This window comes from Haemaphysalis longicornis, unplaced genomic scaffold, assembly GCF_048455015.1.
Source record: "Haemaphysalis longicornis isolate Haplotype H1 unplaced genomic scaffold, Haemaphysalis longicornis Haplotype H1 scaffold_6, whole genome shotgun sequence".
NCBI lineage: Eukaryota > Metazoa > Arthropoda > Arachnida > Ixodida > Ixodidae > Haemaphysalis > Haemaphysalis longicornis.
In genome coordinates this window covers 129417210-129430374 of record NW_027526407.1, presented here as the reverse complement: position 1 = coordinate 129430374, position 13165 = coordinate 129417210, and the positions used below count along the sequence as shown (strand labels likewise).

Sequence of the window (13165 nt, the reverse complement as noted above, 5' to 3'; positions counted from 1 at the left end):
CTGTGGTGCTTGAATTGAATGGCTTATTTACTCTGTGGATTGGTGCTTCCGCTCAATGCATTGTGTATTGTTGGGATGGTATTTGTGGAAACGCTGTTTCATCATATTTCAGCTCACGTTGCGTAGAAAAAAAATGACGGGTTCCTTTTTAAAGGGCCTCAAAGAACTTGTTCTCGTAAACCTGTCCCCTACTTTTTTGCGTGTTCACTGTACCGCCAGCTCTGGAATGAAAGCAGCTGTAGCTTTTCTGTCTCTTCTGTGCGCTCTGATTATTTTTGGTGATGCCACACCCATTCCCGGGTACGTAGCCATTATGTGAAATATTCGCATTGTGAAGCAAAGATTTTTATGTTTTGCCATATTTTTTGTTTGAGTGCTACTCTAGCTATACTATATTTGCACCTTCTCAAATACAGCACCTTGTGTCTGAAACATGCTCTATTTGTGTATAGAAAATCTATTTAGAAAAACGGGATCTCTTTGGCATTTTTGTGGAAAGGAAAAATGGCTTCATAACAATTTTAACAGTGATGTTGTGTAGGCAGCTGGTGAACTGGCGAACATTCCCAGTAAAACCTTGCCGAGCGATGACATCCACAAGCGAGCCGGAGCTCTCTGCCAAGAATTCATGGTGTGATTTCTGGCCTCTATTTTTCTCTTCAGTTCACGCGCATTTGCCCCTGAAGTAGGAAATACGGCAAAGTTTGCGTTAACAACTCCGGGTTCGGAAAGCCTGTCGCCACCGGTTCTAGATCGGCCGCAGGCCCTGTCTTTCCACCACCACTCACCCAACCCTTGTCTTCCGCAATTAGTTATCTTAATTCCTGTACTAGTGTGAACCTGCCAATTTTTCTTAATGTGCTGCGGGTGAAATATTCTTTAAAATGTACAACGTTTGCCAACATTTTTTTTTCATACGTTGAGGCGTTGTTCCTCCGTGCACCAGCTATTTAAATATAAGTACAAAGGCTCTGCTAAATCTCCAGTGAAATCAGCGAAATCTCCGAACCAAGGATTTGACACCTTCGGCAAAAGTGCACTTTTAATGCAGCCACGCAGTTTATTTTCAGTTTTATTTTTTTACTTGAAGCATAGACAAAAGTCTAAGGCCGAGACAAGCAACCATACGCGTTTTCGTGATTGCCTTTCTGCTTTCTTTTTTTCTGTTTCTCTTCTTCATCTATTGCAAAGCATCTCATGGTTCTTTGATTCACAGTTTGCGACCAAGATGTGTATGCCGGACTGTGCTACTTGTGCGCATCTACCGGTCTTGTTTTAGGAACGATATTTATTGACCAGTATTGTCCCCGGTTTCGTGACAGTAGCCAAAAACAACGTTTTAGGCTGACCTTTGCTTCTCTGCTGTAGAAACACGTCACTGCCTATACGTACACCTTCTTTTTACACTAAACACTACAAACCAAATATAACCCTGTCGCAAGGTTGAACCACGTGATTTCAAAATTTGTTTGTTTTTAAGCACTTCCGCCTTTTTACGGATTTTCGCTGCTGTACACGTTTGTCCGCAAGTACTTTTGCTCTTGTGCCTACTGAGAGAGACAAAAGACATGACCGTGCACACCGCCGTGTGTGTTGCTGCAGTTGCCATGCCCAGCCCGAACCCCTTGATTGTTTAAGTATTGACTTGTGCGGACCTTTACCGTTAGCGGCTACTGGAAAACGTTGGAATACAGTCACAGTCGACACCTCACCCGATAAGATGACACAGCCGTGTTACTACCTGGCACTGCGCGCAGTGTCGGATCGTTCCCCTTACATCGTTTTGTGCTCCGTCATGATGCGCCTCGTTAACTGCACATTGACCACAGCCGTGTTTTGTGCACTGTAAAAAAATTTCCCTCGAAAAAACAAAAATTTTCTGGCAGCTCTCCTGCCAGAAATTTTCTGTAACGTTGTTTTTCTGTTTTTCACTTTTCTGATCTTTTACCAGCATTTTCTGTTTTTCACTACAAGAAATGTATGTCAATTCCCTGTTTTTTTTAAATAGTTCTGTTATTTCAGGTTCTGTTTTCCTCCGCAGAAAACCTGTGGACCTTCTGTATTTATCTTGATGTGCACAGATCATTTTTAACAAAATTATATTAATGTTTGGTTTCACGTTTCTGGTAAAATTGTGTTCTTTTCTGTTATTTTGACGTCATCTATAAAAGTATTCATCAAATTGACAATTTCGGCTATGGTCCTTTAAAAATACATTTTGTTACTTTTCACATCTTCGAAGTACTGCACTAGACTTTGCGGATTTATGCTTCATGGGTGAGAAAAATAAATACCTTAAAAATACAACAACCCTGTATCATATTGTTTGAAACTGCCAACACAAGTACGGGTGTATAGTGTGCCAGAATGTGTTTCCCGTCTGCTGAAAGTGCGCTCCTGCATGACGCGCCCATTCACCGTGCCTGGCCCGTGTATGGAAACACGTGGTACTGACGCCACAGGTGCTACCTGAACCGCTGCGAAATAAAAGGCGGAGCTTTTTTTTGCTTGCCTAATGCGATCCGCCCACCTTTAACGCCATCGGGAAAAAAAAGAGCCATGGAGACAACGGCACAAAAAGAGACTGCAATGGACACTGCACCACCACCACCCCCGCAGTGCCTTCAGCAACAACCACCGCTGGACTTTGACACTATCTCGGAGTGGCCGGCATGGATACAGCACTTCGACGACAATCGATATGCGTCGGGCCTGAATGAGTATTCGGAGGATGCGCAAGTGCGCACTCTGCTCTACACCATGGGGCAGCAAGCAAGGGACATCTTTGTTACCTTCAATCTCTCTGCAGAAGATTCGAAGAAGTTTGAGCTGGTCAAAAAGAAGTTCGACGAGCACTTCGTCAAGGAGACCAACGTCGTCTACCAGAGCTCTTGCTTTCGCAAGCGTCACCAGATGCCGGGCGAGTCTATTGACCAGTTCATGTCTTGGCGTCAGTTCATGTCTTGGCGTCTACACGTCTTGGAGGAAAAATGCGACTTCCGAGAATTCAAGCAGCGCCTTATCAGGGACCAGTTCGTCGTTGGCCTGCGGGACGAAAAACTTTCCGAGTCGCTGCAGATGGACCCGAAGCTATCGCTCGCGACAGCTCTAGCGAAGGCCCGCCTGAAAGAGACACATCAGCAACAAGCAGAGTTTCGCAAGTCCATGGAGGTGCGCGACAACACTCCGTGCAAGCCATGTGACGACGTCAAGGTCGACGCAGTGGGTCACCGCACGAAACCGCACCGCAGTGAGGACACCCGGCCGCCAGCAGTTCGTTCCGAAAGACAGTGCATCTTCTGCGGCGGCCACTCCCACCCAAGGACAGACTGCCCAGCTAGAGCGCAGAAGTGTTTCAACTGCGGCGTAAAGGGACATTTTGGCAAGGTGTGCCTCAATGGGACTTCTCCAAGCAACCAGCGAAAAGTACGAATGTCATCCGTACAAAAAGAGTGCCGGGGAAATTTTTCTAGGCGCGGTTGAGGCACCTGGAGCCAAGGCGCGTTACGTTCAAGTATTGGTTAATGCACTGCCTGTTTTCGCAAAGGTTGACTCAGGGGCAGAAGTGTCCGTAATTCTAGCATCGTTTCCTAGACTTCCCAGGAGCTTAGAAAATGCCGACATCTTGACAGGCGATAGCGGTGGCCGAATAAATTTTCTGGGCAAGTTTCAGGCAGATATAGTTTGGAAGGGACACACTTCTCGTCAAACATGTTATGTCGTCAGTCCTTTGTGCCATGTACTGCTAGGCTTGCCAGCTCTTGAAGCATTAGGAGTTATTACGTTGGCTGACTCTGTCGCTCAGAAAAAGTCTTACTACCAGGTTTTGTGCCCTCAGGTTTTTGGCGACTTAGGCTGTAAGCCCGGGGAGTATACAATCAGGCTAAAACCAGACGCAATTCTATTCGCAATAAGCACACCACGCAGGATTCCTATACCGCTTCAAGAACATGTGAAGCGGAAACCTGATAAGATAGAACAAACGGGCGTAATTCGGGTAGTCGAAGAGCCAACCGAATGGTGTGCCAGCATTGTTCCCGTACAAAAGCCCACGGGAGATGTAAGGATCTGTGTCGACCTTACGCAGTTGAACAAGTTTGTCTTAAAAGAAATCTATACGTTGCCTACTGTAGACCAAGCACTACGCTCACTTGCCGGCGTGAAATGGTTTTTCAAACTAGTCTCAAGTTCCGGATTCCACCAGGTGCGACTCAGCAAGGCCTCAGAACTACTGACCACATTCATTACGCTGTTCGGGCGGTACTGTTTCACTCGGTTGCCGTTGGGAATTACTTCAGCTCCAGAGTACGTTCAAAGGAGAATGTCTGAAATTCTGGAAGGCCTACCTGGCATCGTTAACCTGATGGACGATATTTTCATATTTCGCGACAGCAAAGAGCAACATGATTTCAGGCTATCGAATGTCTTAGCTAGGATGTCCCAGTCTAATGTTATGCTTAACAAAGCAAAGTGTGTATTTGGAGCTCGAAGCAAGAGCTTTTTGGGTCACTTCTTAAGTGAAGAAGGCGTACAGCCCGATCCGGTCAAACTCAGAGCCATTAAAGAGCTGAATCGGCCCTCGAATATGTCACAATTGCGCAGTGTTCTGGGCATGGGCAATCATCTAGGCCGCTCTTTGCCGAACTTAGCGCAAGCCACTGCCCCACTACCGGCTCTTTTGCAGAGACTGAATGAGTTTGAGGTTCACTTCAGAACACAGTTTTTGATAGCTTGAAAGCTCTAATCTGCTCAGCAAAGTGTATGGCCATGTACGATCCACGACTTTCAACGATTCTTTCGGCGGATGCATCCTCGTTTGGTCTCGGTGCCGTCCTTTTCCAAAAACAACGTAATGGCGAACGCCGCCCGATAGCATTCGCTTCAAGGTCATTGACCGAAACCGAGCAGTGCTGTGCGCAAGTCGAAAAGGAGGCGCTAGCTTCCACATAGGCTGCCAAAAGATTTGACGAGTATATACGAGGTATCGATGTGACATACGAAAGAGACCACAAACCTCTTGTCTCGTTGCTCGGTAAAATTCCTATCGATTTGTTGACGCCAAGGGTGCAGCGCTTCAGAATGCGGTTGATGCGGTATTAATTTCAAATTGTGCACGTTCCCGGCTAAAGCTTGATTACGGCGGACGCTTTTTCACGAGCGCCGGTGAAAGCAGATAAACTCGCCGGTGAACTGACCGTCTCGGAAGTCTCGTCATTTGCTCAAACTTGTGTTCAAGGGCTTCAAACGGGCGACAATTGTGTTAACAGAGTACGTGATGCTCAAAAGACTGACGTTTTTTGTCAAGCCTTGCTGAAGTTGTGTCGCCAAGGCTGGCCAGAAAAACCAAAACTTCTTTGCTAGCTAGCTCCGTACCGGCATGAACGTGCCGTAATTGCCGAATGTAATGGCATGTTGCTAAAGGGCACTAGATTGGTAGTACCTCATTGCCCAAGAAAAGTACTACTATCCAAGCTACATTATGGGCATCAGGGCATCTCAAAGACAAGAGCATCGGCTAAAAATTTAGTCTGGTGGCCAGGCCTCGGCGAACAACTCGCGCGACAAGTAAAAGAATGTGTTACTTGTGCGCGATTCGTCACCCAGAACTGTGAGCCGTTGATCTCAACCTTAACGCCAAGTTTCTTGTTGGAACGAGTTGGGGTCGACTTGTGTTTTGTCAGCAACTGAACACCTTGTCGTGGTCGACAACCGCTGGCGGTGTTCGGAAGTAGCCCTTCTTCCCTCAACAAAAACCGGTGCGGGTACAGAAATTCTAAAAAGCATTTTTGGACGACATGGCATTCCGGATACCGTGGTGACAGATAACGGACCACAGCTTTCTTGCACCGAGTTTAAGAAGTTTGCCCATGATTATGGCTTTGTTCACGTCACTGCAATCCCTAGGTACCCTCAGGCTAATGGGGAAGTAGAACGCATGATTCAAACGAATAGGTGCCTGAGACTCAAATCCAACGACCCATACACGGCTCTGCTTGCCTACAGGGCAACACCAGACGTCGTCGGCTCTAGCCCGGCAGAAATCTTCATGGGCCAGCGTCTTTGGACAAGAGTTCCAATGGCACCGCAATTCCGTGATCCAGTGCAGCCACCGCTGCTTACTCGTGCGACCAAAGACAGAGCCAATAAAAAGTTGCAAGCACCGTACTCCAACAAACGCCACAGAGCCAGGGAGTTGGATAAACCAACACCAGGTCATTCTGTTTGGGTAACGGATATAAAATCCAGAGGAACGGTGCTAGCGACAGCTGCTACACCACGTTCCTACATAATAATATGAACCTAAGAAGGGGTTACGGTGCGATGTAACAGACGAATGTTGAACCGCTTGCCACAACAGAGCAAGCGTGAAAGCAGCTACGAGTTTCCAAACGAAAGCGTATCAGGCGAATTGGTTTCGAAAAAAAGGGAGCCATCCACAACCTCAACTTCAGTTTCAATGCCTTCAGATTCACAGGCTGTGATTTCAACGTCCGTACCTTCCGATTCAGTGACTGTGACCAGGTCTGGTAGCGACCAGTTCGCTACGGAATTGATAAATGATATTTCGTACATGGTTCCTCGCACTAAGGGTTCGTGGTTCTGTTCATGTGTGAATGTTCTAAATTCCACGCGCAAAGCCACTATTATTTTGCAAAAGGGGGGATGTGCCGGAATGTGTTTCCCGTCTACTGAAAGTGCTCTCCTGCATGACGCGCCCTTCACCGTGCCTGGCCCATGTATGGAAACACGTGGTACTGACGTCGGAGTTGCTACCTAAACCGCTGCGAAATAAACGGGGGGGCGGCTTTTTCTTGCTTGCCTATCGCCTGGACTGCCGTCGCTTCCTTCTCTCCGATCACCTACTGATAGCGGCGGGCGCCGCTACGACATGCACACCTTTTCATCTGGTAATCTTTCATAAGATCAGAGCATGTTCTGGGCTGTGTTGCGAATGCGCAGTTACATCTTCCTATCGACTGCGCCAATTGTAGGGCTGCTATCACAGCCCACTGATAAAATGGAAGCTCCCAGGACGAAGAGAATTAAATGGCCGATAGTACAAAGCGTAAAGTGACCAGTCAGGCACACAAGAAAGCTGGGTGAACTGTAAATGACATTTTTTTTTCTGCCAAACTCAAAACTATCGCTCCAGCGAATTTACTCAGTTTCTAAGAACGTATCAACAATATCAATCAAATATGAGGATGTATGAGCATGAAAACAAAACAACATTTCATCATTTTGTGGCACAGTGAACAAAAGGACACTTACGTGACAGAAGTGTTGTTAGGCTAGAAATATCACATTTTATTTTTTACTTTCAGAAACGTGCACAAACAGGCCACTGAGGTAAAAGAAACTCTTTACAGAACGTAATCAGTGACGTTAAGCTGATGACATCTTTTCTACAGTGATATTAGCTATAATATGTTCATATTTCATACTAATACAGTACAATACTAATACGCTAAGAACTCTGATAGGAACAGGAAGACATTTTTTTCCATTTCAAAAAAAGAGCACACCAATAAAAAAAAATCAGAAATTTTTTTCTGCTCCGGGAAACAGAGATACAACATAATGCACGTAACACGGTAATCGAAAATAAGTAGAGAGAGAGAGAAAACATTTATTTGGTGAGGAAGCGACTACGGTGTATTGAAGTCCTTATGTTGGCGACGGGTAAGACCTGAACGTCCGCCCCACCAGGACGTCTTCTTCTTGAGTTAGGTGGGCGAGCTTGTGGTGACCATAGGACGGTGCCTTTCAGCAACCTCTTCTGCCCTTTTGACCAGGCGTACCTGTAGGTCCAGGTCGGGGTTGCGAAGCGAGGCCTCCCACCTCTCCTCCGAAGCTATTTGGAGGAAAGGGTCTTAGGGGCATGCCCAGATGATGTGGGCCAGGCTGGCATGGGCACGACATAAGGGGCACGCCGAGGTTGAGTAAAGGCTGGGGTGGATATGCATCGTAATGCCCTGATTGGGGAATACTCCCGTCTCGAGTTGCCGCGAGGCGTGACTTGGTTCTACTGTGAGAGAATTTGCTGCCTGAGGGCAGATCCGGTGGGAGAGAAGGTAATAAGAGGTGATGTCGTGGTAACCGATCAGACGGACCCACGCGGACCTGGCTTTGTGGTAGGGATACGTACTCGGCCCAGCCCGATTAGCAAGTCCTCGGGCTAGGTGATGGGCCATCTTGTTTCCCTCGAGCCAGGAATGCGCGGGGTCCAGATCAGTTGTACAGGGGATTGAGGGGGGTTCTTTAGCAAAGTTTTGTTTGCCGTTAGGGATATGCGTCCAGCGTCAAACTTTTAAAGCGCGGTTTTAGAATCTGTATTGATTGTTGAGGGGATACGGTTGAGTGAAAGGGCCAGCGCTATCGCCGCCTCTTTCGCAGGTTATGGAACGGGCGTCCGGACTGTAATGGAATCAGTCATGTTGGGTTTAGGTAATTGCAAACAGCGATTACAGTAAAAGCCTTGTGGTGCCTGTATTCCGCTGCATCTACGTACACTACTAACGGGTTGTTTTTGTACTTCTTGTGTAGGGCACGGGCTCGTTGTTCTCTCCGATGAGTCTGGTACGTGGGATTCATGTTGCGGGGAAGTGGTTTGGCTCTGATGTTATCGTGGATATTATGGGAATAGTTGTTACATCCAGGTACAAGTTGTGCTATCCTATTCTTAGGTTTTGAAGCATGTGCCTTCCTGTGGGGCTGCAACCGAGGCGTTCGTATTGTCCCATCAGGTGCGCTTCGACAAGTTCGCTGGCCTTACGGTGAAGGCCTAACCCTTCCAGTCTAGCGGTTGATGTACAGGGGGGAGGCGTATAGCCGCCTTGTAGGGGCGTGTAATGAGGGCGTTTATTTTGTCCGTTTCTGTCATTGTCAGCTTAAAGTATGGAATGGACTAAACTATTCGGCTCACGATGAGCTAGGCAACACCAAAGCGGAAGTGGCGGCTCTTAGGAGAGAAAACAATAATTTAAAGCAAGAACTACTGAAAATCCGCAATCAAAACGCAGCAAGCTCGCAGACAAATTCCACAGACCAAGAATCAACCTCCCCTGCACCCAAAAAGCGAGCGATTGCGGTCCCCTCCCTACAAAGCCCCAACCCAGTAGAAGAATCCCCTGAACAACAAGAACTTGAACGGTACAAATCCGAAAATGAGGAAGCATTGTGTGACAAGGATCATAACTTTGCGGCACGTTGGGTGCAACGCGCTTGCATTTTCATTGCTGGTCAGGGAAAGGGAGATTGGGGGGGAGTTAGTATATTTCGTAGCCTTTCAACAGTGATCAGAGATGCGACCTTTGGAAACAGGAACTGCTGCTTTTGCTTTGATTTCTCCACCTTTGCTGACATGTCGGGGTTCATGGCTGCAATAACCCTGAAACAAGAATAGCATGTCTCGTATATGATTTACATGTGCACCAACAAGCCAACATTGTTTCTAGGTTTTATGTAAGTTATCATGCTGTAATAACAGCTGCCAGTTGTTTGAAATCAAATGTTAAGTTAGATTCAGGCGCCTGATTTCATTTCATTGCATTTTAATCCATTTCTTGTGCTACGGAGGAGACCCAGACGTACCACCTAAACACAGGCGAGAAATATACAGGGTGATCAAAGTAAAGTCGACAGGTTTTTTTTAAAATTAAGCGCTTAGATTTACGTAAAGGTCACGTCTACAGTGAGGGTTGCGCCCAGCGAGACCCATAAATAAATGGTAACTACTCATTTAGGTGGCCTAATGAAATAAAAATGAAAAAATAACTTTTTAGTGGCTGCAGTAACCAGGCATGGTTGTATTCGAAAGGTAGACGCAATCGTCTTTCTACGCAGTTTCAATTGACAAAATTCTGATAGCGCATATGTAGTCCGAGATATCAAGTGGCGAAGTTTAATTCCTGTCTTGCATGCGTAATCATGCGAACGGCAATTAAACTTCGCTGTTTGATAACTCGGACTACGTATGCGCGAGAGGAATATTAGGTACTTACGTCACCTGCATCAATAAATACCTCCTATTTATAGGTCCCCCTGGACGAATAACCTCACTGTAGAGGTCTTCTTCCCGGAAATCTAAGCGCCTATTATTTGAAACACCTGTCGACTTAACTTTGATCACCCTGTATATAGCACACTATCAACATCGCAATGTGTTGAATAAAGAGATCACTGTTTTTCTTCACTGCCCCCTTCCCAATACGCGGCGGCAGCAGTCAACCTTGATTTTTGCACCAACAGCCAAACTGGTTTCGCTCACAGACTAGCCAGTCACTTATAATTATTAATCACTTGAAATATTTGCAGATTATCCTGCGCAACTCTATCAATGGCTACATCAGCGTTGCTTCAGAAAGCAGCAGCGGTTCGGCCGGTTGAATAAAGATAAATACAAGCTGCTCGCACCGCGTGAATGAACCGTTTTGCAGTACCGGTCCTCCTAGCGCCCGCCGCGGCGAATCTAAACTGGCAGTAAGGCACGCCCCAAAAGATGTTTGGCTTTTGGGGGAACTCAGGCACAAAAAAATCCTGGTCCTGCAGTCCCTCGCCGACCCAACCGTGACCTGTGCTTTTCACAAAAATGTCAGGGTCGCAGGCGCACGCTCGCGTGACTAATTTGCACTGGCGTGACTAATCCGCGCTGGTGTTTCAAGCATGTGAGAAAATACGATAACATCATCCAGAAAGCCTATGCATGTTTTTCATATAAATCCAAGCAGAGGAGAGTCCATCATCCTTACGAGCATAACTGGCGCATGATAGAGACCAAACGGCATGACCTTGGATTGATTCAGCGCATCTCGTGTTAAAAAGGGTGTCATTTCGCAGTCAATGGCATCGACTGGAATTTGCAACTCCGGGTATCGCGTGAGTGGACTACAAATACGACGCGCCATGCAGGCTGTCAACGGCGTTGTCAATGCGAGAAAGTAGATAGACGTGCTTTTTGGTTATTTGGTTAAATCTTTGTAATCAACGCAGGTGATAGGTGACATAAAGTACTGAAAAAATTGCAGGCCAATCACCTTTGTGTCACTCGTCTACAAGGAACGTATAAAGGTAATCACTAACAGAATTTCTGGAACGTTAAATTTTATTCAACCTAATGAACACGCAGGGTTTCGTAATTGCTATTGAACAATGGACTATATTGACACTATCACTCATATGACAAAAAAATTCGTGGAGTATGCTCTACCCCTATATATACCCATCGTAGACTATGAGAAAGCATTTGACTCGGTCGAATCCTGAGCAGTTATTCAGGAATTGCAAAATCAGATTGTAGAAGAGCATTACGTCAAAATCATAGAGTGTATGTACAATGTCTCCAGAGCTACCATTGTCCTATATGAGTAGAGAAGTAAAATACCGATAAAGAAGGTCGTCAGTAAAGGAGACACAATCTCTCTAATATGATTCAGAGCATGTTTACAGGAGCTACTCAGAACATTGCATTGCAACAGGTGCGCATAAGAGTTCATGTAGCTTACCTCAGAAACCTCAGATTTTGTGATGAGGTTGCCTTGCTAAATTAATCGGGGTACGAACTGCAAAGCATGCTTACGGCACTGGACAAGCAGGGTAGAATTATCCACAAAACTGCAGTATTCCTGAATAAACTCTGGAGACCACATCTAAGCGAATATATCTACTTAGGCCAAGTTGTGGTCACGGATCCGAAATATGAGTCAGAATAGGGAGGAGTTCATTCGGTAGGCATTCTCAGATAATGAATGCTAGCGTGCCATAGTCCCTGAAAAAGTAGGAGTATGACAGCTTCATATTACGGGTACTCACCTACGGGGCAGACATTTGGAGGCTTCCTAAAATGGTTCAATATAAATTGAGGACGACTCAGCGAGCAAAGGAATGGAAGATGATAGGTGTATCATTACGGGACAACAATAAAGTGGAGCAGGTAAGAGAACACGTGCTTGTTAAGAAAATGTTAGTAGAAATTAGGAAGAAACAGGTGTGGACAGGGCATGTAATGCGAAGGCAAGTTAACCGGTGGGTTCTAAGGGTAACAGAGTGAAACCTAGCGAAGACTAGCGTGGCAGGAGGTGGGAGAAAGTTAGATGGGAAGATGAGTCCAAGAAGTTTGCGGGGAATAATTGGTCGCAGTTAGACTAGGACGGGGATAAATCCAGGTCTAAGGGAGATGCCTTTAAACTGCCGTTCGTGCAAATATGCTGCAGCTAATTACGATGAATCAACACTGAATCGCCTTGAGCCATCTTTCTTCTTGATCAGCAGACTGGTGACGCAAATAGATTAGAATATGGCTCAATAACATCTTTTCTCAGCATCTCTACTTTCTGCTGAATGCCGGTGCGTTCGGAGTGGGGGACGCAATATGGACGTCGGCGGGTAGAGGTCGCATCTCGAGCATTTATGTGATGTGCCCCTTGGGAAATCTGCTCAACACACAGGTTTGCCAAGTAAAAAATGTCCAGATAGCACGCTAGAAGGCGCCACAGCTGATGGGGTTCCGGAGATAAAAGGTCCGACGCTATCATCTCCATAAAATCTCTGGTAGCCACTGAAATGTTACGTTGGTGGAGAGACTGAAGTTAAACAATGAGAGGCCTACTTTTTTCTTCTAGACAGTAACGACTTCATAAGGAAGGGTCAGGTTGCTTTCAAGGAGTGTATCGGTGATGGGCGAGACAACGTATTCACCATCTCGGACTGGCAGCTACAATGACAGAGGCACGTAGGTCATAGTCTTGCTAATTAATCGGGCCTGTTCGGTTCAGCAAAGTCGGTAGGTGGGCGTGCTGTCATCAAGGGATGTCATGAGAAGCTCAAGACGTAAAACCCAGGCAGCGCAGTCAATGAGGGTGCCGGAGGCTTTGACAACGTCCAGTCTGAACTATATGTAGTAAGGGAAGGTGATCAAGATGGTTAGCAAGACAGGGGTCATGTCCGGCAATTACGATGCGGGCAGAACAAAATCAGGCTACGGTGGTCGTTCCTTCGTCGTCGACCCGTACGGAAAAGCTTACAGCACCCGTCAAAATTTTGCGAAGAGTGCGCCGTAGGTTCGAACTCATCACTAAAATATTGGCGCCTGTGTCGTCTCACGCGCTAAGACGAACGTCAACGTGAATGTCTATCAAATTGGACCTTGTAATCGTAGTCAGCAGGG

The 13165-nt window shown here is 46.4% G+C and overlaps 1 protein-coding gene and 1 long non-coding RNA gene across 2 annotated transcripts in view; both read left to right on the top strand.

The window, feature by feature from the left end:
• The first annotated feature begins 200 nt into the window (after positions 1 to 200).
• Positions 201 to 13165, top strand: part of LOC144141941 (uncharacterized) — a 138314-nt gene continuing 125349 nt past the window's right edge. Inside the window, exon 1 of the long non-coding RNA XR_013316764.1 lies at positions 201 to 300. This is a non-coding gene — a long non-coding RNA (uncharacterized LOC144141941). The remainder of the gene's footprint in view (positions 301 to 13165) is intronic.
• On the top strand, positions 2761 to 3483 carry LOC144141942 (uncharacterized). Its single transcript, XM_077673386.1, has one exon. The coding sequence runs from the start codon at positions 2761 to 2763 to the stop codon at positions 3481 to 3483; it is 723 nt and encodes a 240-aa protein (XP_077529512.1).